Source organism: Copadichromis virginalis, linkage group LG5 (assembly GCF_057382275.1).
Source record: "Copadichromis virginalis isolate Kocher_CV1m ecotype Utaka linkage group LG5, C_Virginalis_male_GT1.1, whole genome shotgun sequence".
Classification (NCBI taxonomy): Eukaryota; Metazoa; Chordata; class Actinopteri; order Cichliformes; family Cichlidae; genus Copadichromis; species Copadichromis virginalis.
The window spans coordinates 8,329,527-8,355,577 of NC_140622.1; the positions used below are offsets into that span (position 1 = coordinate 8,329,527).

The 26,051-nt window shown below is 43.5% G+C and overlaps 1 protein-coding gene across 1 annotated transcript; it reads left to right on the forward strand.

The window, feature by feature from the left end:
- Positions 1–25,882, forward strand: LOC146708865 (carbohydrate sulfotransferase 11-like). Its single transcript, XM_085455724.1, has 3 exons — positions 1–566; positions 18,223–18,302; positions 23,532–25,882. The coding sequence occupies exons 1-3, from the start codon at positions 473–475 to the stop codon at positions 24,375–24,377; spliced, it is 1,020 nt and encodes a 339-aa protein (XP_085311850.1). The 5' UTR covers positions 1–472; the 3' UTR covers positions 24,378–25,882.
- The last annotated feature ends 169 nt before the right edge of the window (positions 25,883–26,051 follow it).

The following is a 26,051-nucleotide window of genomic DNA, read 5'->3' on the forward strand; positions in this document are numbered from 1 at the left end:
CTTCTTCTGAAACGTGTCGCTTATTTCTCGACCACCGGGTCGTTGAGTGGTTGGACCCTTTCTGTGTCCGCGGGGAGAAAGGGGTTAAGCGGACATTTGGAAAGACCCTGTCGTGGCGTATAAAGGGCCCGTTACCCACGCAGTCCGGCGGCCTGTGCTGGCACCACAGCGGCAGTGATGCAGCCTTCTCCGTCGTCTCTACAAAGGCACACAGAAACGCGTCGGTAACCGAGAGAGACACGGCAGACCAGCGGAGTCTGCCGCCCGGGGCCCCCTCGTCCTCCCTCACCGCTGCCTCCTCCTGACCCGGCATGCGAGGATGTCCAGGAAGATAAGGAGCGGCAAAGGTCGAGCAGCGAGCCGGATCGATGCTCCCACGGCCGGTGAAGTAGACTCGACAAAAACCGTGTAGTTCGCCTGAACCCTGGCAGGATTGGGCTCGGCTTCTCGGTGGCTTCCAGAGACTCTCAGGATGAGGAAACCCAGAGTGATCCGGATGGTTTTTGCCTTGTCCCTGGGATGTTTCGTCATGGTCATATTCTACTTTAACAGCAGTCTGAAGCCAGGTGAGTATAAATCCCATAAATACACAATATTTCCCCCTCTGCTCTGCTTAAACTTGCTTCCACACCCTGCCATCGGAGCGCTCATTCTCCTGCATCCCCGCTCTGTCTGCCTGCCGCTACGCTAAGAATAAAACTAAAGCTAACATGAAACATTAGAAATTAAGCGCCCCGTGAATAGTTTACACAGACGTCCCAACCTGACACCTTTCAAGCAAAGAAAATATTTCATCACTTTTATCAGTTCATCTCCATCCATCTGCAAATGACTCAAGTATTTAAATATGAGGGTTTGTTTTTTTCTTTTATCAGTAACAAAAGAAGTTTGATTAAATATTAATTTATAAGTTTTTCTAAATTTAAAATCTCATATGATCTATAGTCCCATAAAGGGTTGTGTGTTTGTGAAGATCTCTTGTGTGGAGACAAAAGTGTATCTGATGTATGGGCTCTAGTTTAAAGTGTGCAGCAGACCAGCTGGTCCTTTTCTGTTGGCATATGGGTTTGCCCATGCCTTCATAATAAAACCCATTCATAACCCGCTGTGTTAATGGGTTGTGGCATACTTGTAATCCAATACACATATCAGTGAAGTGCATGAAAGCAGGCTATTGAGACATTCTTAGCCCAGCTATAAAGGATTTTTTTGTGCGACTTGTTGGTCCTTGTCATTCCAATACTAAAGCGTGGCCTCCAGCCCATTGTCATTTCACCCCGTTGTGCTCCATCCCGATGTCTTTATTTTCCCATGAAGCTCAGATCTAAATTGAGGAACAGGAGAAAAACTTCCATTAGCAGAGTGTTTAGCGCAGTGTTTCCTCAGCTACAGGGAGGAGGGCTGGGAGCAGACGCAGCTGGCTGGCAGTGGGGTTGTCCCTTTGGTGGGATCTGCTTCCCTCTGCCACATACAAAGGCCTCTTTCACACGTGCTCAGCTATTTTAGGGGCCTAAAAACTGTAGGTATAGCCCATATTGTGAGGTGGATTCACGTTTAATGGCGATCCCAGAAAGTTTGGGTGTGTGACATGTCCATAAGTAACTTGTGAAAGACGTTACTGTCAGTGTAGTGTTACACTGTTAAAGTCAGGGGTATCGGTTATGATAGCGTGACTGATATGCTTTTCTGTCAGTGTCAGTGTCAGTGCGGTAGGTGTGATTGTGTAAGATACAGTCACAAACCGTTACAGGTGTGTGGTTGAAATCAAAATCAAGGGTGTGGTTCTTCGGAAATGATGCGATAGTGCTGCAAGATGGTCTCAACATGCAGTTGTAAAAGAATAAAGTAACAGTCTGTGCTGTTTAGTGTATTTACATTAAGTGATGTTTGCATTTACAGTAGGATCTCGCACTCGCATTGCTTTTGATTTGATAGTCATACTCTAAAAATGGGACACTAAAAGCTTGAGGAATTCTTAATCATCCAGGTAGAAAATCCCAGAAAGTTTTCGTAACCAAGTTTCTTCTTCAGCCTCACCTGCATTAACAATAAAGTTGGATAATAATTGAAACAAGCACCGCAGACAAACAAAGAGCCAGAAGATCAGTTTCATGATCATTATTATGCAAAGCGCCATGACCATTGGTCAGTGGCCACGTGTACTTAAATCACAGCAATGTAAGATGGTGCAAAATGTACTCTTAGCCCCCCTCACCGTGAACGTAAATAGGAAATGATCACCTCTAAACTGATCAGGGGGTTTCCTCATCATCTTACAAACCTGTGTTCATCTAAAAGCTTCTACTGCTGATCATAACAGCTTAAAAATGCCTCCACCAAATAAATATTGTCTTTCAATATTGCTCTGAAACATGGTGCTTGTTGTTTTGACAGTATTACAGAAAGCTTTATCGCGCCAGTCCAAAGGACTAACAAAAACATGTGTCCTTGATAGTACTAGAGGCTAAGGTACTGCTATCCAGACGCAGGACTTCACATTTCTGACATTTTGAGGAGCAAATTCAAATTAAGAGATAGAAAATTACAGATAATCCAGGCCTTTGTGACATGTTTTTAGTGCCAGCTTCATAGATTAACAAAACTATGTTTCATCTGCATGTCAGTGGAAATGTGTATATATTTATTTTAGCAGGCGATCTCATAGAACTTCATAACTAACCTTTGACTTGACTTTTACATTTGTGACTTCTAGATAAAAACATTGGTTCATCTGTGTGCACGTCCTCGTGTAGCTATACTGGACAAATTGCTTTTGCTTCATTGTAACTAATAAAAACGGGAGACATGTCCTAGCAGGAAAAGCAGGGGTGTGTTAGTGACAGTAATGATGGTTTGCTGCTCGGTGATATAATGACTTAACGAAGCCATCGGCGGTCTTATTGGCCACACCTGTGCTTCTACTTCGTGGGAAATTCAGCGTTGGTGTGGAAGAGCAGCACACTAGAGCTGTCCCATCAAAAAGTGGCACTGCAAGTTAAATTTTTTATGTCCTTGTTAAGTAAGCAGGTCTTAAAACAGCGTCATACCCTAGTCTCTTGAAAAAGAAGGTAGCAATCTTGATCAGTCACCATCCATTTAAACTGGCTTTTTCACAAGGTTGTGCGCTTCACTGTATAAAAGAAAGGGGAGCGCTTGATTCGTTACAGGTCCAAACGAGAGCTTTCTAGCCAGGATAAATGCACAAAAGCAATTGTTTCCTCACCAGCTACAAAAATCGGCACTGAATGATTTTCCAGTCCGATCGACAGTGCAAACCCCCAAAATTAAAGATGCTTTTGTTTACGATTACTGTAAATTGCTATTGTGTATTAATTTGCCTTTGTGAGTTAATTTTGATTGAATAGGTTTACAACCAGTGCTTTGATGAGACACATGGCATAAGTGCACACATTCCTAGATGCTGCCTCTGTTTTTTTGGGGGGGGGGATTGGCTCCACGTATTCCAAACACACCTGGAATGCAGCTCACGCGCCGACCATTAAACCTGCCTGTCTGCTCTAAGTGAATCTAAATTGGTTTCAGATATGCAGTTAGTTAGGGGAGGTGAAGCCGCTCTATCTGGGGTAAAGGTCAGAGTGTTTTTAGGCGATGTGAAGCTGAAGGAGAACAGCCGCATAACAAAGGAACATAGTGCCAAGTCAGAGTTAGCATAAAATTACAGTGCTTGGAAATGCAGTGCTAATCCAAATTTAGCATAATTGCATAGATGCAGAGTGGCTTTACTGTAACATCCTGGACAGAAATAGTTTTTCAGAACACGAGTTGCCTTTCATGCTGCAGAAACTTAACCCTTTGTGACGTCTTCGTATCCGGTCTTTGAAATTCACATCTGTTTTAGAAAAGCTGACTTTGTAAGATGGGCTTATGTGTCAGCGTGAGAGGTCTTTACTACAGTCGCCACTATGATTTCGCCTTTGGGCTTTTAGACGCATTGACTGAAGAGGAAGAAGTATATCATAGTCTGGAATGTGGTGTTGTATGTTACAGCACAGTGAGGGACTTCTCCCTTTGTTTTCCTGGGAGTAAAATCCAGGAACATCACACATACAGATGTGAGCTGACTGCTATGAGTGTAGCTAGTTGTAGCTGTTTAATCACAAACAGAGCCTGAGACTATTGTGTGGGCCTCGGGGCAGCTGTTGTTATTCATGTACTGGAGACTTACCCCCATCTCATACCTCCCTTATCTAGGCTTGACTTGAGGCCACAAAAGTCATAAAAATTAGCTTCCCAGAACTCTGTCGGAGCACTGACGAAATTGTTGCGGCGCTCTTTGGAAACTAATTTTCACACATGGTCACTTGTGGATGGGACATTATCCAATTAAAAGCAGACGCATCCACACGGGAACAGTGTGTGACTTGATCTTCGTATGCTGCGGCGTGCAGTTGCCAATTGAAACCGCTCGCTCCTCCTGGCTGCTGTCAGATCCCCGTCCGTCTGCGGTGACATGGGGGGTCGGGGTGGTCCTGCTGTTCCAGCCTGTTCTCCAGCCAGCTGCATATTCATGAAACGGCACAGCAGGAGCTGATAGCACAGAAAGTACTCTGGAGGAATTTTTTCAAAATTACATTAGGACCATCTGCTTTCAGAGCCCGTATCCTCAAGTGATTTGATTTTTCTGGTTTGTCCTTTCGCAATTAAAGTTACTGAATAAGTCTTCTGCTCTACTATTTCAATCCAAGTGCTCTGTGGTAGCCAAATAATTCAACTCATCCCCACTTTGGTCCAGACTAAATTACACTGGCAAATATTGTCTGGGTTGGGGTTGTTCTGGTTCAGTAATTTTAGTCGCGCTCGATTAAAAAGCCCACGCAGAGCCAGGCTTTTATTATTCCTCACTCAAAGAGCAACAAGAGACATGACATCATGTACAGGTACATGTTTCTACATAAATTTTACATATACAGGTGCAATGATCTTTTCCTCTTTATCAAGCCTTTTCATAAGGCATATATGATATATATTGATCATATAGTATATATAATGGAAGCAATAACATTTTTTAAAATATTTTATTTTTATGTTAAAATAATAAGTGGGTATACAGAGGGCTGTCACTCCTGGATTCCTATTGCAAATTGATTAGAATGCATGTCCATGCACGTTAGGCTTATGTGTGGTTGTAAATTGGCTGGTGGGATGGTTAATGTTAATCTGAGGTAACTAAAGTTTATACAATGAGGTGATGGTGTAGAGTGCTCGGAGTGATCAGGAAGAGTGCAGAATAAATACCAATCTATTTGATTGTGTTTACTAATGCATGCAGTGTTTGTCACAGTAAAGCTACTGACCGCCCTAATGTATGGTAGACATTCAGTGTCCTCAGATGATGAACCTTAATAACTTGAATCACCCAGTAAACAGCTGTCATTGTAGGGTCACAGAAATCTGTGACACTGACAGCAGTGACTAGTGGTTAAAGTGTCGCCTCACAGCAGCAAGCGTCCTCATTTTTTATGTACGTATAAAACAGAAAACTCTAACACCAGGCTGTTAAGGTCCATTAGTGAATTTAACACATCATTGCTTTTGCATATGAAGAAAGTCGGAGGTGCCTAGACCCACGGGAGATTCAGTTTAAGTTAAATGGACCTCAGGATTGTACTACACTTAGGGCTGCTCAATTAATCGAATTTTAATCACGATTACGATCTGGGCTTTCAACGATCATTAAAAATGACTGAGCCGATTATTAGCCCCTCCCTCATTTATTCGCGACACCTTAAAGGCCGGTCCGTGAAAATATTGTCGGGCATAAACCGTCCGTGGCGCAAAAAAGGTTGGAGACCGCTGATTAAGAGGACCCGAGGGAAGCTCGGAAAGCTAAGCAGAAGTTATTTGGAGAGGAGAGTGACTGCTGTTGGTTGAAAAGAGAGGTAAAAAAAAAAAAACTTCAGTGGTGTTGCACACTATTTTATATTATTTTTTTAAGTCATTGTTAACCCTTTAAAGCCGGTCAGAGCAGCACGCTCCGTGTTGTGTAACTATTTTTAAATCCCTGTAGAACCTGAACCGTGTAAGCTAGCACAATAATTTGTTTTGCATATGAAACCGGAGGAGTTGTACTTACATCTGATGCCATCAGCTTGTCCTCGGTCACGGTTTCCTTCCACATAAAGCTTTGCAAAAATTGCATAAAAAGCGCTTGCAGGAACAAAAACATAATATTCCAGAAACAGGCTTTGCCGTTCCTATCAGCTGTTCGTAACACTTCCCACAGTGAAATGATGCACATGCTGTTTTCTTTGCAAATTTGCATCATAGGATTGTTTTTTGTTTTTCCTGCAGTATATAAAAATTGCTGTATCTCCAAAATAAAACTATGAAGACACTCAAAATAAATTTCCTGTTGTTGTAAACTATTTTTTGCAACTTTATTGTATTTAAAGTTTTGAGGGATAAGCCTCTTAAATTTCTCCAAGTAGAAATATATGTAAACAAAACAAAAGCGATTTTCAATTTTTTTTTGTAGTTTATTGCACTTTTTTGCAATTTATGTAATTACTATGCACTTAATGCATACATATTATTAAAATATGGGCTATAACAGTTGTATTGATGTATAGCAACTTGAAATGCTCCCACAAATGGCACTACAGCATGTAAAAAAAAATAATATAAGCTCTGGTGGACTTGGTTCTATAGTAGGTCTTAAAGGGTTAAATAAATATCGTCAAATAATCGTGATCTCAATTTCAGTGAAAATAATCGTGATTATCATTTTTGCCATAATCGAGCAGCCCTAACTACACTGGTGAAACATGCAGTCGGGTCAGTATTTTCCTGTGTGATGGATATTTCTCTTTACGGCCAAATATGTGTCTATTGTCACTGTTTCCAACTGCTCAAATGCAGATGTGATGGATTTTAGTCAGCCAGCTAAGGAGTCGCCCCACAAATGCACATTGAACTCTTTTACGCTTCTGCACAGGATCATAGGGACTCCTGGATCTGCAGACATTCTTCTAAGACTCAGCAAACAGACAGTACACCACCCACATGCTCCTGCCTATGCACTAACACCCTTTTCACACACACACATTTGTGGCCTAAAAGGATCAGGCTTTCCCTTGTACAGCGTCAAAGCTACTCTTTGGCAAGTCAGGTCAAGGAAGGGGGGGGCAGTTTTCCCAGTGGGACCTAAACACAGAGCTCATTTCATGGCTCGGACAGCAGGAACACACATCGGCCTTTCTATATTTTGCATTTCCCCAGCATTTGGTTCCGTGCGTACCGTAAGGAATGCTGTAGGCTTTGGGGGTCCAGACAGGGTTAAACCAACAGGACGACGTCTTCCTTTGAGTCTGCCTTAGCTGGGGTTGGTGAGTTTCAGACGTCTTGTATCAGTGGAGGAGTTAAGGGCAGCTGAGACACTGTTTTGTTAGAGTGGTACACGGTTATAACCAGCAGCTTTTTTTTTCTTCCCCCTTCTAATGGCAAAACATAGCACACATTTTTCCACCTATATCTATGCTGTGCAGTGTGTCCTAGTGTCTGCGCCCAGTCCTGATATCCAGCTATTCTGACATTTTAAACAGTTTCTTGATATTTTCACCTGCCCCCCTTTTAAATACCTCATGACAAAACTTGGACTGTAAATTTCCTTGCTTGCTAATTGATGCCAAGTTAGCAGATGACAGATGAGACACAAACCTTTTCAGTGTGTCGTCTCACCCTGTTGCTGAAACACTCAGTTTTCCAGGTGTTTGTCAGCTTCTGAATCATTTCAGCCGCTACCTCTCTGTTCCATTTTAGTGCTCTCTTTGGGAGAGGTCGCAATGAAATGTGTTTAGAAAACAGGTCAGATAAATTGGTGCGCTGTGGCAGAATGATCTCCTCACCTCGGCAGCTCAAGGCAAAAGACAAAGCCTCCTTTTGGCAGCAGCATCCGGCTGCATGTGACGCTCTTGATTCCAGTAATAAGGCATCATCTGGCTTTTTGGCAGAGGTGAATCCACTAAATGAGAAGATTATTTATGTGTCAAAAGAATTGATGCTGATTACTGTGAAGCTTGCTTCTTATGTATAAATCTCTGAGTGTTTGCTGTGATCAGTGATATTCTTGTTATTGCAACAGCTAAGTACTTTCTAAGTGTTTTCCCAGGCTGTTCGCCTGGTACCTCTACGTTTGCCTATGTCAAACCAGGAGCCAAGTTAATGTTGAGGGTGCTGCACACTCACAGCAACTTTTTATCTCAAGGTGATTGCAAAGTTCGGCTGGTAGGAAGAAACCTTTCTGCAAACTGAGTCTGACTTTGACTAATGGCAATCACTCTGTAAGATTGTTGAAGGTTTGCTGGTTGGCTTTTGGTTCTAATCCTCTAGAAAAAGAAGGCTGCTCAGCGCGATTCTAATTGCTAATTTGAATTGTTGAATTTCTGTCTATATAGAACCAAATTGCGTGTAATGATATCAGACTGATAGCACAAGCTCTGTCTCATGGCAACATTTACGGCAGGTTTTAGTAACATGGTTGGCATGCTTGACAATCTCATTTTCCAACAAAGTAACTGAAATTAAATAAGTAAATCTTATTGGATTAACACATTGCATAGTATGGGCCAGTAATATTGGCCTGCTGGTAAACCAGTTGGCTGTTTGTACCTCGACGGTGTTCCTATGGTCAGAAAGTTTAGTGTGGAACTTTGTAAAACTCCACTTTTGATGGTTGAAAGAGCGACCACCACACCGTTTTCAGCTGGAAGAATCAGAATAATTTGTCAGTACTGACAGCAGTACCAATGCTAGCTAACTGAATGTAGTGTGTGTCAGGCACTGGCTTTATATGGGGTTGTAGTGGTTATTTGTGTTTATGAGTGATAAATTATCACATGTGGTCAAAGTGTAAGTCAAAGTGTAAACGATTGTAAAATGTGACGCTAACACAACAGTCATGTTCAACTGTTGAAATCCTGCTTATCAGTAAATCCACAAAGTACCAAGTTTGATATGAGCCAATGCTGTCCTGTCCGAATTCAGGCAAACTGTGCTTCAAAGACTGGACAGAAGACCACGTGCAGATTTGTTGACATTGACCAAATTTGACTGAAAACAGAACTCACTTTAGCAAAATAAGTGCAGTTTTTATAGGTGTTTTGGGGAAATGGCTGCTTTGTTTAAGTTCCATGGGTCATTCCACACAGTATTTTAAGAGAGAGTGCAAAAGAACGAAATGCAATGCATCCCTTTTTTAGCTTTTATAAATTGGTCCTGAATAACTTTAGTTGCAGCCAGACTGGAAATTTTGCCTCTAAATTGGGTGCATTCAAGTTAAGTGGGAAACACTGTAAACTGTTTTAATGGTTGCTATCTGGGTAGAAGCCAGCTCAAGCTAACACTGAGCAGCTTATATTTTTATTGAACTGAACATTAACATTTAGTGCTATATCTGTGGTAGGGCTGAACGATTATGGTCAAAGTGATCATTTTGATCACTTGTTAGTCAGTATTGGTGTTCATTCACTTGGTTTGAGTGAATCTTTGGCAAAGATTTTGGTGACGTCAGTGCACCTTTGTGAGCGCTGATGCACAGTATGCATGCTCGCTTTAATGGACTTTTATGGAGCTGATGTTGGACAGTTCACGTCAGCAGCCATGTTTTTTTGTTTTTTGTTTGTCTGTTTGTTTGTTTTGGCCGAGTTTTATTTAGAACTGCAGTTTTTGGTGTTTTTGTTTTGTTTTTTCAGCCAGCTGATTGCTTAAGAGTATTTCTGAAAAATGGATGATGATGATCCACTTCGAGGCATGAGTGTGGCAGACATTTGAATTCTGTTGTATATCTTTGAACGTAGTCTTACTAGTCCAGGACACTTCAGAACGGCTGTGACTGTCACATGCTGGCATGCAGTCGGAGCTCCTGATTTGCTTTTTGCTTTGCATTCTATTGGCTGAGCACATATTTTCAGAGTCAGAGTCAGAAACTTTATTGTCATTGTCATGAGAACAACGAAATTAAGAATGGTCCCCGATCATTGCATCATCCCTAGCAATATCAAAATATAAATAAAACAATAAAATTCAATAAATAAAATAGATAGAATACTTAAAATACTAATAAGATATAACAGTAAAACATTCACATACATTTAAATATGTGATCGTGTTCATTTAACTGTGGGAAGCTAAAATCAAGATTAAAATTCCATTAACTGTGCAGCCTTAATGTGTGGTGAGAATGCTGGCCAGTTGTAAAAGATTGCAAAATGAGGCGGCTGATGCAACAGTCACGGTCTACTGTTGCAGTCCTCCTTATCAGTAACTGCACCTGGCATGCTTGCTATAGACAACGCTACGCTGACCAGATTCATACATTATGTTAATAAGTACATGGGGATGGAGTGTCTGAAATAAGACCGGCACTGATATATGATCTTTATACAATACTGTTGCACAGCTTCAGCATTTCTCTAGTTACTCTCACCTGCTGTTAGAAGCTAGTAAAGACCTGTGATTTCAGTTGTATGATCGACTGTGTGTCTCTCGCAGGTATTCTCAATGATTCTGTGTAGTATGCTCATTACTGCATGCTGGGCTGCCTGCAGTGAGCGTGTTTACAGCTCATAACCAGTTTGCCATGAGTGACCTGACCACACCACAGGGAGGAGAGAGGTGCACACATGTGGTCACTTGAGTCTCACAGTAGCCTGTGCTCAATAGTGTTGGGCCTGTGCAGTTTCCACCATTACAGCATCATTGTCTCCAATTAAAGCAGCTAATTAGTAACAGATCCTGAGCTTTTGTAAATCTAATTGTCTCCAGATGACAAATGTTGCTGTTCGTGCAAGTTTGGAGCGTAATGACTGCATAAAAGGCAGACTTGTACATAAGGCGTTTGTGCATACTGCCATTTGAATAATGGCACAGCACAGGAAGTCATTTGTTCAATGGGCAGTTAGTGCTGATCTACAATACGGCAGCAGTGATCAGTGAGATGCTTGGCTACAAGTTGAACAGCCACAAGGGGCAGTACCCTCCATGGAGAAGGAGGCTAGAGGGCAAGATCAAAGTAGCACGGAGAGAGGTTAGCCAACTAACGGAGTTGCAGAAAGGTGCGACGAATAAGGTGCCTAAGAAATACAGCAAGCTGTCCATACCTGAGGCCTTGGAAACTGCCAAGCAAAGACTCACAGCCTTGGCCAGCCGCTTGAGGAGGTACACCAGAGAGATAGAAGGCAGGAGAATAAACCAGCTGTTCTCCACAGAACCAGCAAAGGTGTACTCTCAGTGGCAAGGGAACAATAAGAGAACAGCACCACCAAGGCTGGAGACGGAGCAATACTGGAAGAGCATATGGGAGAAGGATGCAACCCATAACGGCAATGCTCAGTGGCTAGAGGATCTGAGGGCAGACCACAGCGACCTCCCTGAACAGGGTCCAGTAACCATCACAGTGGCAGATATCCAAGAAAGGGTCTCCAGTATGAAGAGTTGGACAGCACCAGGGCCCGACATGGTTCACGCCTACTGGCTGAAGAAGCTAACTGCACTCCACGAGCGTCTGGCAGCACAAATGAACCAGCTGCTAGTTAACGAGAGACACCCGGAATGGCTAACTGAAGGCCGGACGGTCCTGATCCCCAAGGACCCCAAGAAGGGACCGGTCCCCTCCAACTACCGACCAATAACCTGCCTCAGTACTACATGGAAGCTCCTGTCAGGCATCATATCGGCTAAGATGAACAGGCACATGGGTCAATACATGAGCGGGACACAGAAAGGAATTGGCAAGAATACCAGAGGCGCAAAACACCAGCTACTGGTAGACAGAACAATCAGCCGAGACTGCAAGACCAGACTGACCAACCTGTGCACTGCCTGGATTGATTACAAGAAGGCCTATGACTCAATGCCCCACAGCTGGATACTGGAATGCCTAGAATTGTACAAGATCAATGGGACCCTAAGAGCCTTCATCAGGAACTCAATGGGGATGTGGCGTACAACACTAGAGGTCAACTCCAAGCCCATAGCACAAGTCACCATCAAGTGCGGGATCTACCAAGGAGATGCTCTGTCCCCACTGCTGTTCTGCATAGGCCTGAACCCCCTCAGTGAGATCATTAACAAGACTGGCTACGGATACCGACTACGGAACGGAGCAGTTGTCAGCCACCTCCTGTACATGGATGACATCAAGCTGTATGCCAAGAGTGAACGAGACATCGATTCACTGATCCACACTACCAGGCTATACAGCAATGACATTGGAATGTCGTTCGGACTGGAGAAGTGTAGTCGGATGGTAACAAAGAGAGGGAAGGTAGTCAGAACTGAGGGGATTGAACTACCAGAAGGCAACATTGCAGACATAGAGGACAGTTACAAGTACTTGGGGATCCCGCAGGCGAATGGGAACCATGAAGAGGCCGCTAGAAAAGCTGCAACCACCAAGTACCTGCAGAGGGTCAGGCAAGTCCTGAGGAGTCAGCTGAATGGTAAGAACAAGATCCGGGCCATCAACACGTACGCCCTGCCCGTGATCAGGTACCCTGCTGGGGTAATAGGCTGGCCAAAGGAGGAGATAGAAGCCACTGACATAAAGACAAGAAAGCTCCTTACCATGCATGGAGGGTTTCACCCCAAGTCCAGCACCCTGAGGCTGTACGCTAAGCGGAAGGAAGGGGGCCGGGGACTGGTGAGTGTCAGCACCACAGTCCAGGATGAGACAAGGAACATCCAAGAATACATTGGGAAGATGGCCCCAACTGACCGAGTGCTCAGTGAATACCTCAGGCAGCAGAAACCCAAGAAAGAGGAGGGAGACGAGGAACCATCATGGAAGGACAGAGCCCTGCACGGTATGTACCACCGGCAGATAGAGGAGGTGGCTGATATCCAGAAATCCTACCAGTGGCTGGACAAAGCTGGACTGAAAGACAGCACAGAGGCACTAATCATGGCAGCACAAGAACAAGCTCTGAGCACAAGATCCATAGAGGCTGGGGTCTATCACACCAGGCAAGACCCCAGGTGCAGGCTGTGTAAAGATGCCCCAGAGACAATCCAGCACATAACAGCAGGGTGCAAGATGCTAGCAGGCAAGGCATACATGGAACGCCATAACCAAGTGGCCGGCATAGTGTACAGGAACATCTGTGCTGAGTATAACCTGGAAGTCCCGAGGTCAAAATGGGAGATGCCCCCAAGGGTGGTGGAGAATGACCGAGCTAAGATCCTGTGGGACTTCCAGATACAGACGGACAAAATGGTGGTGGCTAACCAACCGGACATAGTGGTGGTAGACAAACAGAAGAAGACGGCCGTAGTGATCGATGTAGCGGTTCCGAATGACAGCAATATCAGGAAGAAGGAACACGAGAAGCTGGAGAAATACCAAGGGCTCAGAGAAGAGCTCGAGAGGATGTGGAGGGTGAAGGTAACGGTGGTCCCCGTGGTAATCGGAGCACTAGGTGCGGTGACTCCCAAGATAGGCGAGTGGCTCCAGCAGATCCCGGGAACAACATCGGAGATCTCTGTCCAGAAGAGCGCAGTCCTGGGAACAGCTAAGATACTGCGCAGGACCCTCAAGCTCCCAGGCCTCTGGTAGAGGACCCGAGCTTGAAGGATAAACCGCCCGCAGGGGCGTGCTGGGTGTGTGTGTGTGTATATATATATATATATATATATATATATATATATATATATATATATATATATATATATATATATATATATATATATATATATATATATATATATATATATATATATATATATATATATATATATATATATATATATACAGAGATAAATAGAATAAATAGGAATAAAAAATACAAGTGAATTGCACATTTCAAGTATTGAATCTATTGCACTGTTGACTATTTACAAAAAGTATTGCACAGTGAGGTGAAGAGGCACTACAGCTTAGTTGTTCCCCCCTCCTTTGTCCTCCTGTTTCCCCTCCCTCTCCCCTCCAGAGAGGAGTTAAACAGTCTGATGGCGTTTGGGACAAAGGAGTTTTTAAGTCTGTTAGTTCTTGTCTTGGGGAGAAGCAACCTGTCACTGAATAGACTCTTCTGATTGTTTATGGCCGTGTGCAGAGGATGCCCAGCATTGTTCATAATGTCCAGCAGTTTCTTTAATGTCCTTTTCTCTGCCACTGTCACCAGAGTGTCCAGCTTCATGCCGACCACAGAGCCAGCCCTCCTGATCAGTTTCTCCAGCCTGGATGAGTCCTTCTTTGCTGTGCTGCTCCCCCAGCACACCACAGCATAGAAAAGTACTCCAGCAACCACCGACTGGTAAAACATCCTCAGGAGCTTCCTGCAGATGTTAAAAGACCTCAGCCTCCTGAGGAAGTACAGTCGGCTTTGGGCTTTTTTATACAGGTGCTCTGTGTTGCATGACCAGTCCAGTTTATTGTCCACCCACAGCCCGAGGTACTTGTACTTGTTGACCACCTCCACCTCCTCCCCCTCTATCTGAACCGGCAGTGGACCTTCTCTGGACCTCCCGAAGTCCACAACCAGTTCCTTAGTCTTTGAGGTGTTGAGTTGCAGGTGGTTTGTGTGACTCCATGCGACAAAGTTCCTCACCAGACTTCTGTACTCCTCTTCCTGATCATCCCAGATACACCCCATGATGGCCATGTCATCTGCAAACTTCTGAATATGGCATAGTTCAGAGTTGTAGCAGAAGTCAGAGGTGTACAGGGTGAAGAGAAGAGGGGACAGCACAGTTCCCTGTGGTGCTCCTGTGCTGCTGACCACTGTGTCAGACGTGATGTCCTTCAGCCTGACGTACTGTGGTCTGTCGGTGAGGTAGTCGGAGATCCAAGCCACCAGGCAGGGGTCCACCTCCATCCTGTTCAGTTTTTCCTGAAGCATACAGGGCCGGATGGTATTAAAGGCACTGGAAAAGTCAAGAAACAGGATCCTGACCGTGCCTTTTCCCCCATCCAGGTGTGAGTGGGCTCTGTGTAGGAGGTACAGGATGGCATCCTCCACTCCGACACCCACCTTGTATGCAAACTGTAGTGGGTCCTGGGCATGTTGTACCTGTGGTCGGAGGAAGTTGAGGAAGCCACACAGCTGCTTGCAGATGTTTACTCCAGTGAAAAGCAGCCTGGCCTTGTCTCTGTGAGCAAACTGATGTCATTTCATTGTTGATGCGCTGTGAAGAGCACGTCTCTAACAGGAAGTTATGTGTTTAAACTTGAGTTTAGCCATGAGCCAGTGGCTTCAAGACAAAAGAACCAAATCCTAAAGTGGATTTTTTTTTTTTTAAATCAAATGATGAAGATGTTAATTGAAGGGACAGACTTTATTCATTCCGAACTTTATAAATAATCCCCCTTTTTCATTTGTTGAAAGTGACAGGTATCCCTGCAGTCCAGCACCTGTGGACATCATCACATGCTTCCTTCTTTGAGGTTTGCTGTTCACTTTTGGTCTCAGTAAGTGAAAAGCATGCTGGGCTGATGTTAGGTGAGCGACTCTGTTCTTTGCCCTGAGATTTGGGTTATGATCCGTTTGCATTGTTATACACCGTCTGAACAGTTTCGGAGCATTTGTCTGAACCTGAGCCTCTTTGGACCTCATAGTGGTCCAGTGAACTGCTTCTGTGTAACACTTGAAACAAGTTCAAGTACGACTTTTATCTGCTTAGTTTGCTGTCGATAATGAGGGAACCTGGCTGTTGGACTGCTTGTCAGTGAATTTCGAGCCTCTAAAACTGGGGGAGTTTGTGAAAATGGATGTAATCATTAAACAGTTAATGTGATATTTTTCTTCACATTGTGGTTATGGAGCAAGAAGAGTTCCGGTTTCAGAAATATGAGTCAAGTTAAATTTAAATGGCAGCAATACAGAAGAACATTTATGGAGTTTTCTGAATGAGTTTCAATGGATTATTGCCTGTATCGCTTGAACCTCCTGAGCAGCAAGGGGTGAACATTTGTTAGTGAAAATATGGAAATTTCGTGTGTGTGTGTGTGTGTGTGTGTGTGTGTGTGTGTGTGTGTGTGTGTGTGTATTTGAATACTTGAATTCCTTGAATCGTCAAACATACTGGGAAGTTCATGAATTGAAGCAAGGTCTAACTTGTGTAGAAAGGGATCACTAATTGCAGGGATTATTCTTCCTGGAATCGACACGCACGCTAAAAGCAAAGTTGGTTCAATGCTGGATTTTCCAGAAAGAGGCACCGATGTCACCCTGAAACTACACTGCACCAGGTGGTCTGAGTTCAGCGAGATACTGGAAACCTAACCCTCTTCAGCTGAACTGAATCAGCAGCATGAGGACTTATTCTGTGAGCTTTTCACAGCAGCTTCAGATTGCCTGATCTTTGGACAGAGCCACGCTAGCTGTTTCTTTTCCCAGTCTTCTAACGCAGCGGTCCCCAAACCCCGGGCCACGGACCGGTAGCGGTCCGTGAGTCGTTTGGTACTGGGTCGCGAGAGTTGAGGCTCGGGTGTGAAATGTATGGTTTTTATCAGTTTTCAGCGTTATTTTGTTATCGTTTTTATCGTTAACTCTGTTTTCCTGGGTCTTTTCACATGTGTTATGAATAAATCTTCTTTTTTTCGGTACCAGTACTAGTTTTATTTTGTTGTATTTATCCGCGACATCTTAAAGGCCGGTCCGTGAAAATATTGTCGTGTATAAACCGGTCCATGGCGCAAAAAAGGTTGGGGACCGCTGCTCTAACGAAGTGCCTCCTGGCTAACTTCATAATTTAAAACACTAAAATGACTCGTCTCATCTGAAGAAGGGGACAGATTGCAGTTTTATCTTCAAGCTAACACTTACTGGCTAAACACACCAGAATACATCTGCGTTTCATTTAGGGAGTGTGCGTTTTTCATAAAAGAACATCTGATGAAGCGGGGCTATCTATGTTTATCTCTGAGGAAAAAACAAATAACCTCCACACTACGCTGCAGATGGAGTGAAGATATGGCTTTTATAGAAAGTGACTATGTCCACAACATGCATGCAGATCAGATGGAAGTGTCTCTCTCAGTAACTCAGTCTCGTGAGTGTTGATTGTAACCTTACATCTGTGGCCGGAAAGTGTACGATGTGATGAGCTTGTTCTGTAAATCAAATAAGCTGTGCTCCTGTGGGGATGTTCGCAGTGTCTTGGAGTCCTGCTGCTCCCTGTTGTGTCAGCGAGTCATGGTTCAGCAGCGTGGTGCTCATCTCTGCTTTCACTGCAGGCAGGTTGGAGTGCAGAATACTTGATGGTAGATGTTGTTCTGAGAGCTCGTTTTCATTTTTCTAACTATGATGAAACTGTTTGAGTGAAGCAACCACTGCCTTTTCAAACCAGGCCGCACGCCTTTGCATCTTTCTTTTTTTTCTCCAACGAAGGCCTGCAGCTTTTAGGAGGAACAGATCGACTACCTTTACCCAGATTAAATCTGAGGATCATGTGGTGAAACTCTATACATGTCCAATATCTGGAAGGAAACAAATGATGGCTCTAAGCCAAAGGACATAAATAAGGTCCTTTTATCCTTCCTTTCAAACTTGAGTCTGACATAACGTGGAAAATGAAATGTTCTGCCCGGCCAAAACTCTTGTTCCGTTTCTAAAGCACTCGAGCAAATAAAAGCAGCGATAACAAACCATGAAAGTTTACTTTATTGTTTCAGTGCAACGTTTTTGTGCTCAGTTTGTGTTAATGTTCTACAGTGCACTTTATTCTCCTGTTTTATCTGTCTAATGATATACCACACTGTATTATTATTTATGATAATGGTAGTTAACACCAACAGTAGTAGTTAAATAGTAAATGAGCTGATTCTTGTGTACTGCTTGGGTTCAGTATCTTGCTTGAGGATATTTGGCTAATTATAATTTTGGCATTCAGTAATTCAGTGAATGATCAAATAAAATAATTGCGCTGCACCTCTTTATCCTCGGCCTTTGTTCCTCCCTGAAACCCTGCAGTAAGCTCACGCCCCTTCAGGCTGCAGCATGTTAAACTTCAATAAAAGCGCGAAGTCAGCGACTGATTGGTAATCATGGGATGGACACCGTCCCCCTTCTAACTCATCTCATGTTGACAGTTTGCAAATGTATCGTGCATATTTTCTTTGAAATGTGTCCACAGAAATATGAACACCAGCCAAACTACCACAGTCAGGGTCACAGGACCACATTTGGGCGTGATGACACACATTCACAAAAGCATTATTAGTGATAATTCAGCGGTGACTGCTCCATAACCGATGTGCTTTTTCCTCAGCCTCAGAGGCGGTGGGTGAAAGCGGCAGCAGACAGAAGTCGAGGAGGAGTCCTCTACAGACGCTGTACGATGGCGATCAGGTCAGTCTAACGTCATGTGCACTTTAAATATTTATTTGTAAGGATTTATTCCAGGATTACTCGGGGTTATTTTAACAAACTTGGCAAAGGTTATGATAAATAGTCATTTTGTGATTTTTATGATTCTTTGTGTTTCTGGAACGTTCTATGTTTGAATGAAAGAGAGCACACATAACCAGACAGGATAGGCCGAGTGTTTAATGACAAACAGGGTCTCATTTTTAATATTTAATAATAATCTTCTAGCTGTGGAAATTCAGTCCTCCTGCAGTTTGTTGGCATAAATAAATCAGTGTCCAAAACTCTTGAGTCACAATTGTTTATACTTTGCTTGGGGAAAAAAGAAGTAGGTGGAGTGATTTACTGAAACATGCAAACATACATGGAAATGCAGTGTAACGGTAAAAACAGACTTTGTACAATTCTAACAAGCTTGAAAGTTCACATTTGGTGTGACCGCCTTTATTCTTCAGAACTGCTGGAACGCTAATGAATGCTTTCTTAGAACTGACTAGACTTCAGAAATAGTTCTGCAGGCTTCTTGAAAAACACTCAAAAGCTCTTCTCTGGATGTTGGCTGCTTTTCGTTCTGTGCTCGGTCATGATGATCCCACACTGATTCAGTCATGTTGAGGTCCGTGCTTTGGGGAGGCCGATCCATGGCTGATAGGAAAAAAACCACAGAGGTTTTTAAGGAGCTTGGAAAGAAAAGCGTCTGGACTTCTTTAAGTTTCCTTGAAGATGTTTCACCTCTCATCTGAGAAGTTTCTTCAGTTTGAAGAGCAACTGGTGGAGAGTCCCAGTTTTTAAACCCTATGGGAATGTTCCCAAGTGGGTCATGGACCCCCCCTATGCGGTCGTTCAGTCTGACGTCACTAGCCGTGTCTGGGCCTAAACTCCGCTGCAGGTCCATATATCAAACGATCACTGTGGCATTACTGAGAGTTGAAAAACTGTCTAAAGTCTTTCATCTTTAATAAAATGATCAGCGTTCTGCTCTACCAGGTGTAACAATTGAGTTTAACATCCAGGCATCCATGAAAACGGAATTTATGACATATAACGGAGTTAGAAGTTAGCAGGAAGTTAGCTCGCTAGCTTCTATCTAAATACAATATAGCATGTCCTGACTGCGGGGTTTTGGAAACAAATTAAAACGTACAGCTCTGCTATCACTTCCAGCATAAATGAAGACAGAAAACTAAACAGCAGTGACGTTTGTAGGGTTACTGAAGTTTGGCTAGCTGGTGTATAATGATGTGCTACGTGACCGCTAGCGACACAGCTATGTTAGCATAATATAAACAAGCTAACTTTTTTTCCACTCGATAAAAGTTAACGTGAGTGTTCTCGGTGGTCAGGAACAAATGTAATCGCATGGCAGGATGCTGTAAAAGGACCAAACTTCAGCCAGGAGAACAACTGAGATAATCCATCCACAATACGAGGTTAGTCATTCATATACTGCTGCATGGGCTGGGCTGTAGTTACATCCTAAGGTTTTAAAAACTGAGCTTAAATAAATGATTAGCGGTAATAAAAGCCGAGGGAGGTCAACAGTGATCACTGACTGTTTTAGGAGCTTTTTGAGATCAAATATAAGAAAATGCATAACATTAAACATGTTAACAACACAAAAGCCATATTAAACGCAGACTACTTTAGGCCCGGAAGTAGGATTCGTCACGTCATCACTTAACGACCGGATACACCACCAGCTAGCGGAGAGTCAGAGAGACAATCAGAACAATACTGTCATCCTCTATGTACCAGATTTATCAGAGAAACTCAGGAGAGTTTTCTCCAATCACGACATCCCCGTGTACTTCAGACCCAGCCACACACTCAGACAAACTGGTTCATCCCAAAGACAAAACTCCTAAGCACAAACTTAACATCGTAGTGTATGCTGTGCAGTGTGGCGAGGAATGCTCAGACCTCTACATCGGAGAGACCAAACAGCCACTTCATAAACGCATGGCTGAACATAGAAGAGCCACCTCCACTTAATTCAGCAGTTCAGTCCACGTTTTGCTCCAGTCCTCATAAATCTGCTTTAGCTGCATCTAAAGGAAAGTAATACCTGCTCTTTGTAACGAAATGTCTAAGAGACAAATCTCCCCGGAAATTTGTGAAGTCTTGATAGTGATATTTTTCATGTCAAGGAGAAATACTTTGATGCACTCCCATCTGAGCAGTAAAGGAGGAGAAATAAAGGTCGGCCATTTTTGTGGAATTAAAGACACGACATTTATAGAGGAGGATTCACGACTTTGTACAGATACTGTCAGGCAGTTAAGAGTTTTATATTTAGAGATGCGTCTGACTGCTTTTCATCCATGCACAGGTTACATGAAGCTAAAAGCAGTAACAGGAGCCGCCCTTTATCAGGAAATACAAAAATATCACTTTTTCGGTCGTTAGCAGGTTTACTGTCTGCAGCTTAGTATTAGACAGAAACATGTCCATGTGCAGCCTTTCATTTCCACTCTAGTTATGAGTTGCGTATAACAGCTGTACACAACCATTGCCTCACTGGGTGTTGACATATCTGAACACACACTTTCATCCCCGCTTTGTTTTGACTCAAGCTCACTTGACATTAAACAGCGATGACTCAGCGTAACTTTTATCTATCAGTTTGTTCTTTGGAAACAGCTGCCATTATTGAGTTCAATTCAGTATTTGCTTTTTGAGGAGGCTTTCTCAGGTAAACACCCGTGGGCGGGGCTCTGAATGACCACTTTCCTCTACGCAGACGTTCAGCGTTCATGATCTGGGCTCTGCTATTAAAGCAAATCTTACAGCTGGTTCCAGTTAAATCTCCCTGTGAGGAGAAGGACGGTGCACATGCCAGAAAACAAACTAGCTCCAGTGGAGTCCGGTCCACTCGCTTCCAATTGATGTCATATTTTCACTGTTCCATTTCCACTTAAACTGTTTAGCAGCAGCAGGATGCTGGAGTGAGCTTGATTAATGTGAGGCAGATTTATTTAATTGTTTAATTCTGTAAACACAATGGGCGACTGATTCTGTCTCCATTTGTTGCTCTCTGCACATGTGCAGCAGGTAACTGGGTGAAAAGCTACATGTAGCGGAATAGCTGACAACCTGGCGACTGGAAGAAACTGAGCAATACGATTAAGAATTGAGTGCAACCATTGCTTACAACTTGTAAGAAAGTTGTAAGACTCTTTGCTGTCACTTTTTTGGGTGCAAAAATCCTCTTTTCAAACTGTTAAGTTTTTGTGATGCGCTGCTTGTAACAAAGTGCTTAAAGATACCAAGGAACTAAGATTTAAATTGTAAGTCGTCTGTGTAGATACAACATTGGTTGACTTGAGTAAGGCGCCTTTTTATACTTTAGTGAAGTGGGTTAACAAACCCAAAACGAGCAGAATTCTTCTAAAAATGGTCAGGTACAAAGACTGGACTAAACTTGAGTGAAAAAGCAGCCAATGTCCAAAAAAAATCTTTGAAAGACCTCCACAAAATCTGGATAATTATTGCTCGAGACCCCTTTTAAAAACTGGCAGGAAAGTCTGAGGCCGACTAATGGCCATTTTATAATTGCACCAACAGCTGTCACCGTCTCACCAAGCTTCTGGCTGACTGATGGTCTTGCAGCCCAGTCCAGCCTTGCGCAGGGCTACAGTCTGGTCCCTGACGTCCTTTGACAGCTCTGTGCTCTTGCTCATGATGGTGGCAGGTTGGAAATGAAGAATGTGTGGTTTATATACATAATGAGTTGAGATCAGGAGTATTTGTAATCGCTTGTGTGCCACATAAGCCCGCAGCCAGTCTGTGAAAGCCAGTATTCAGGCTGGGTGATAGGGGATAACATTTCAGTTGATGAGACTACTGTAAAAATTTAAGACTGTTCATTTCTTTGAATGGAAAAAATTCAGCAGGGATTCAAATAATTATTTCCCCAAGTGTGAAAACACAGATATCTGAAAATCAGTTTTGATTAGTCCAGATGAAATTTCTACAAATAGATCAAAACACGATATCTTTAATGAATGTTTCCACACAGCAAATTGTCACTTCCACTAGCTGCTGCTCGCTCCACTGATTAAATGTTAAAGTGTTCAGCACACTTAAGAAGACTTTGGTGTTCTTTGAAGGTTTGAATGCCATGAAACACTAACAGCAGTTAATATCCTCAAACTATGAACTCATGCATCCTGCTCACATGAAAAGACTGAAACAGGAGTTTCAAACGCACTATTGTGTAACCACAGTGCACAAACCTCTGCTGAGAGGAAGGGTCTGTGTTGGCTCTGCAGTCGTTCAGGTGTCTGCCGCTAAACACAGAGGGTCAGGCGCAGAGTCAAGATGAGTCTGGGGGCTCCAACCACTGCAGTGGGATGCCAGGCTGAGTAAATGAAAGGAGTAAATAAGACATTTGTGCCACGCAGAGGCCAAGCTGAACTGGATGACCTGTGACTTGATTAAAGTTGGGGATGGGCCATAATTAAGACCAACAGAGGAGATAAATCTGTGAGTGCATTTTCTCTCATTCAAAAGGCTGTAAGCGGCGTCCGTATATCATCATAAGGGTGGAGTGAGAAGAGCCTTTTTCAGCCTCGGATGGCGCTGCACAAAATCTGCTAAATGTCCTTAAGCAACACTGAGTTGCTGAAGGTGAAAGTGGGGAAAAATTAGGGGGTGTTGCACTGGAAGGAAGCGAGCTTATTGGATCTGTTTGAAGCTGCAAAGTTGGTCATATCTGAGCTGTCCTACCTGCATTGTTCAACATTCCTTAAAAATTGGACGAAGGGAACATTGGCAATGTAGGCAGTGCTGCTGAATCAGTGGAGTCCTCTCAGGAAGGCCAGATTCTCCCATTCGTCACATTATAACTTAAACTGTCCCAACTTTAAATCACTTTTCCTTGGGTTTAATGCCATGCAAGTCCTGCACTGATACCTGAGGAGTTGTGGGACATGAACCATCAAAGAGCCTGTGGAGGTACATTTACATGCACTCCTCCCCAAAACCAGCAGTGTAGCTATTAATAGGACAGATGCTGAAAGTTGGCTTGAACAGGGAAAAGAGCAACAGCAGAGTTTACCATGAAGAGGGAAAAATTTCTTCTGGTAACTTCTATCATCATAACTTACAATCAGTGCCATAAACTGACCTGAAAAACTCGTATAAATTGTAACTCAGGTTTTTCTTTTATTACTAAATGCCAATTCTCTGCGATTCCTCTCATCCCTGTAGGTTGAGTCGGCGGTACAGGCGATCCATCAGGGCAGACGGGAGCTGCTGGAAGAAGCTTGTCGCTCCTATACCCGCAAACGCAGAGTCCTCATCCCCGAGGACCTGAAGCACATCATCGTGGACGACCAGCACGGCTTGCTCTACTGCTACGTGCCCAAAGTGGCCTGCACCAACTGGAAGCGGGTGCTCATGGTTCTGACGGGCGTTGCCGGGTCCAACAGAGACCCTCTCGCAATCCCTGCCAACGAGGCCCACATCCCCGGAAACCTCCGCACACTTTCTGAGTACTCCACCTCCCAGATCAATCAGCGGCTGCGCTCATACCTGAAGTTCGTCTTCGTGCGCGAGCCCTTTGAGCGGCTGGTGTCTGCGTACCGCAACAAATTCACACGGAGCTACAACACAGCCTTCCATAAACGATACGGCACAAAGATAGTGCGGCAGCACAGGCCGGACCCGCAGCCGGAAGCTCTGGAGAAAGGAAATGACGTCTCCTTTGAGGAGTTTGTCTATTACCTCGTGGACCCAGCCACCCAGCGAGAAGAGCCCTTCAACGAGCACTGGGAGCGGGTGCACTCACTGTGCCACCCCTGCCTCATCCACTATGACGTGGTGGGGAAATACGAGACGCTGGAGCAGGACTCCCGCTACGTGCTGCAGCTGGCCGGGGTGGAGGACCAGGTCAGCTTCCCCGCCTCGTCCAAGAGCACCAGGACTACAGGAGACATGGCTGCCCAGTTCTTCCACAACATCAGCCCTTTTTATCAGAAGAAGCTGTATAATCTCTATCGCATGGACTTCCTGCTCTTCAATTACTCTGTACCAGCCTACCTCAAGTTTAGATGAGGCTGGATTTCACTCGTGCACACAGAAACTAAATTACAGAGCCTGGACACCTGCAGAAGAAGCTTCTCCATGCAAACACTGCAAGTTCTGTTTTAAGAGAAAGAAGAGCAATCCTTATCAGAGCTCCAAAGAAAACTAATTTTATTCTTGAGACCGAACATTGCGATGGAGAACTCTTGAAGGAATCATAAGATCAACATTGATGCCTGAAAAAATAAAACAAAAATTTTAAAAAAGGCAAATCCTCTTGTACTGTAGTTATCGAGCAACTAGATGTTGCTCATTGCTTTTGAATGTGTGAAACAGGGTTGGGCGATATGTTGAAACTGTCCAACCGGGCCACCGTCAGTCCAACTACTGCATTGCTATAATATCTGTTTGCAATCATAAAAGAGATATTTGAGGAAAAGAAGAATCCGCTATTTGGGTTTATGGTTGTAACTCTCTAAGGTGTACGTCATCATACGTGATAGCTCTAACCGTATATTTATGAGCGAGGCAAAACTGGCTTTTCTGTTGTCAGCCAGAATGATTAGTTTCTTTGTTCCCAGTTTTCCAAATCTTGGGAGAAAAATACTCTGATTGCCTGGAGTTGGAGTTAAGGTTAGATTAAGGTCCAATAATGACAATTTAAACCTCAGACGGTTCAACCGGACAAACCAAAGGATCTAAACTAAGCAGTAAGATGAAGTGTGTCCACGCGGTACAAACAGCAGGATAACCTGCTTGCTAATTGATTAGGTTGCCCAACTGTACATGTAGTTTTTGGTCTACTTGTTTAATTTGATTGAATAATATAGATGTTTTTATTCAGTGCCAATCAATTCAACAGCAGCCACTTAAAAATGGCAAAAGTGTTTAGTGTTTTGTGAAATGTTTTCCTATACATGTACAGTATGAATTGAGCTTCGATTTAGTCTAATATGTCTCCATTTAAAAAAAGATTTCTGCTTGTAATTATGCAGAATCACAACCTGAAGCTTTTGGCTTTTGCATGCAGGATGTGAAGAGCGGAAAAAGGGAACGCATCGCCGAAGTGCAAACTGAAAACTGCTGGCTTTTATTGGACAGTAATTTGAATCTAAATTTGAAAATGCTCGTCAGTGTTTAATAGAATAAGCGTTGGCCTGGATATCTGCTGGCACTCCTCAAAGCTCAGAGGAATCATTGGATAGTAGAAAGGTTGATCGCTTCCTGGTCCATTATGTTAGCATAATATGCCCAGCCCCACCCACCAACCAAAAAGGAGCAAGAAAGTGCTTAAAAACCCGGCTTTGGACTATATGCGATATAAACGGATATATTTTTCCGATCACTCAGTCCTAGCATGGAATATTTTTGGCTTCATTTTATTCCGGTTGTGGTCTGCTGTTTTTAAAAGTGTATTTGCACGACAAACGTTATTGTTGCAAGTTCCATAGCATAATGATTAAAGTATTAAATTCATGTTTAGACAGTGAATGTCTCTCAACATGTGTGCCTTTGCTTTTGGGCCTTTTGGGGGGGGGGGGGGGGGGGTCAGTTCTAAATGACAACTTTTGTAACTGTGACTTTGTTTACTTTTTCGTACTGTAGGAGGAGACTTCTGTGTGAACTATGATATTGTCTTTATTTATTGTGCCATTTCTGATTCCACAGAGTCAAACCAACCAAAATAGGTAAAGTTTCTCTCAC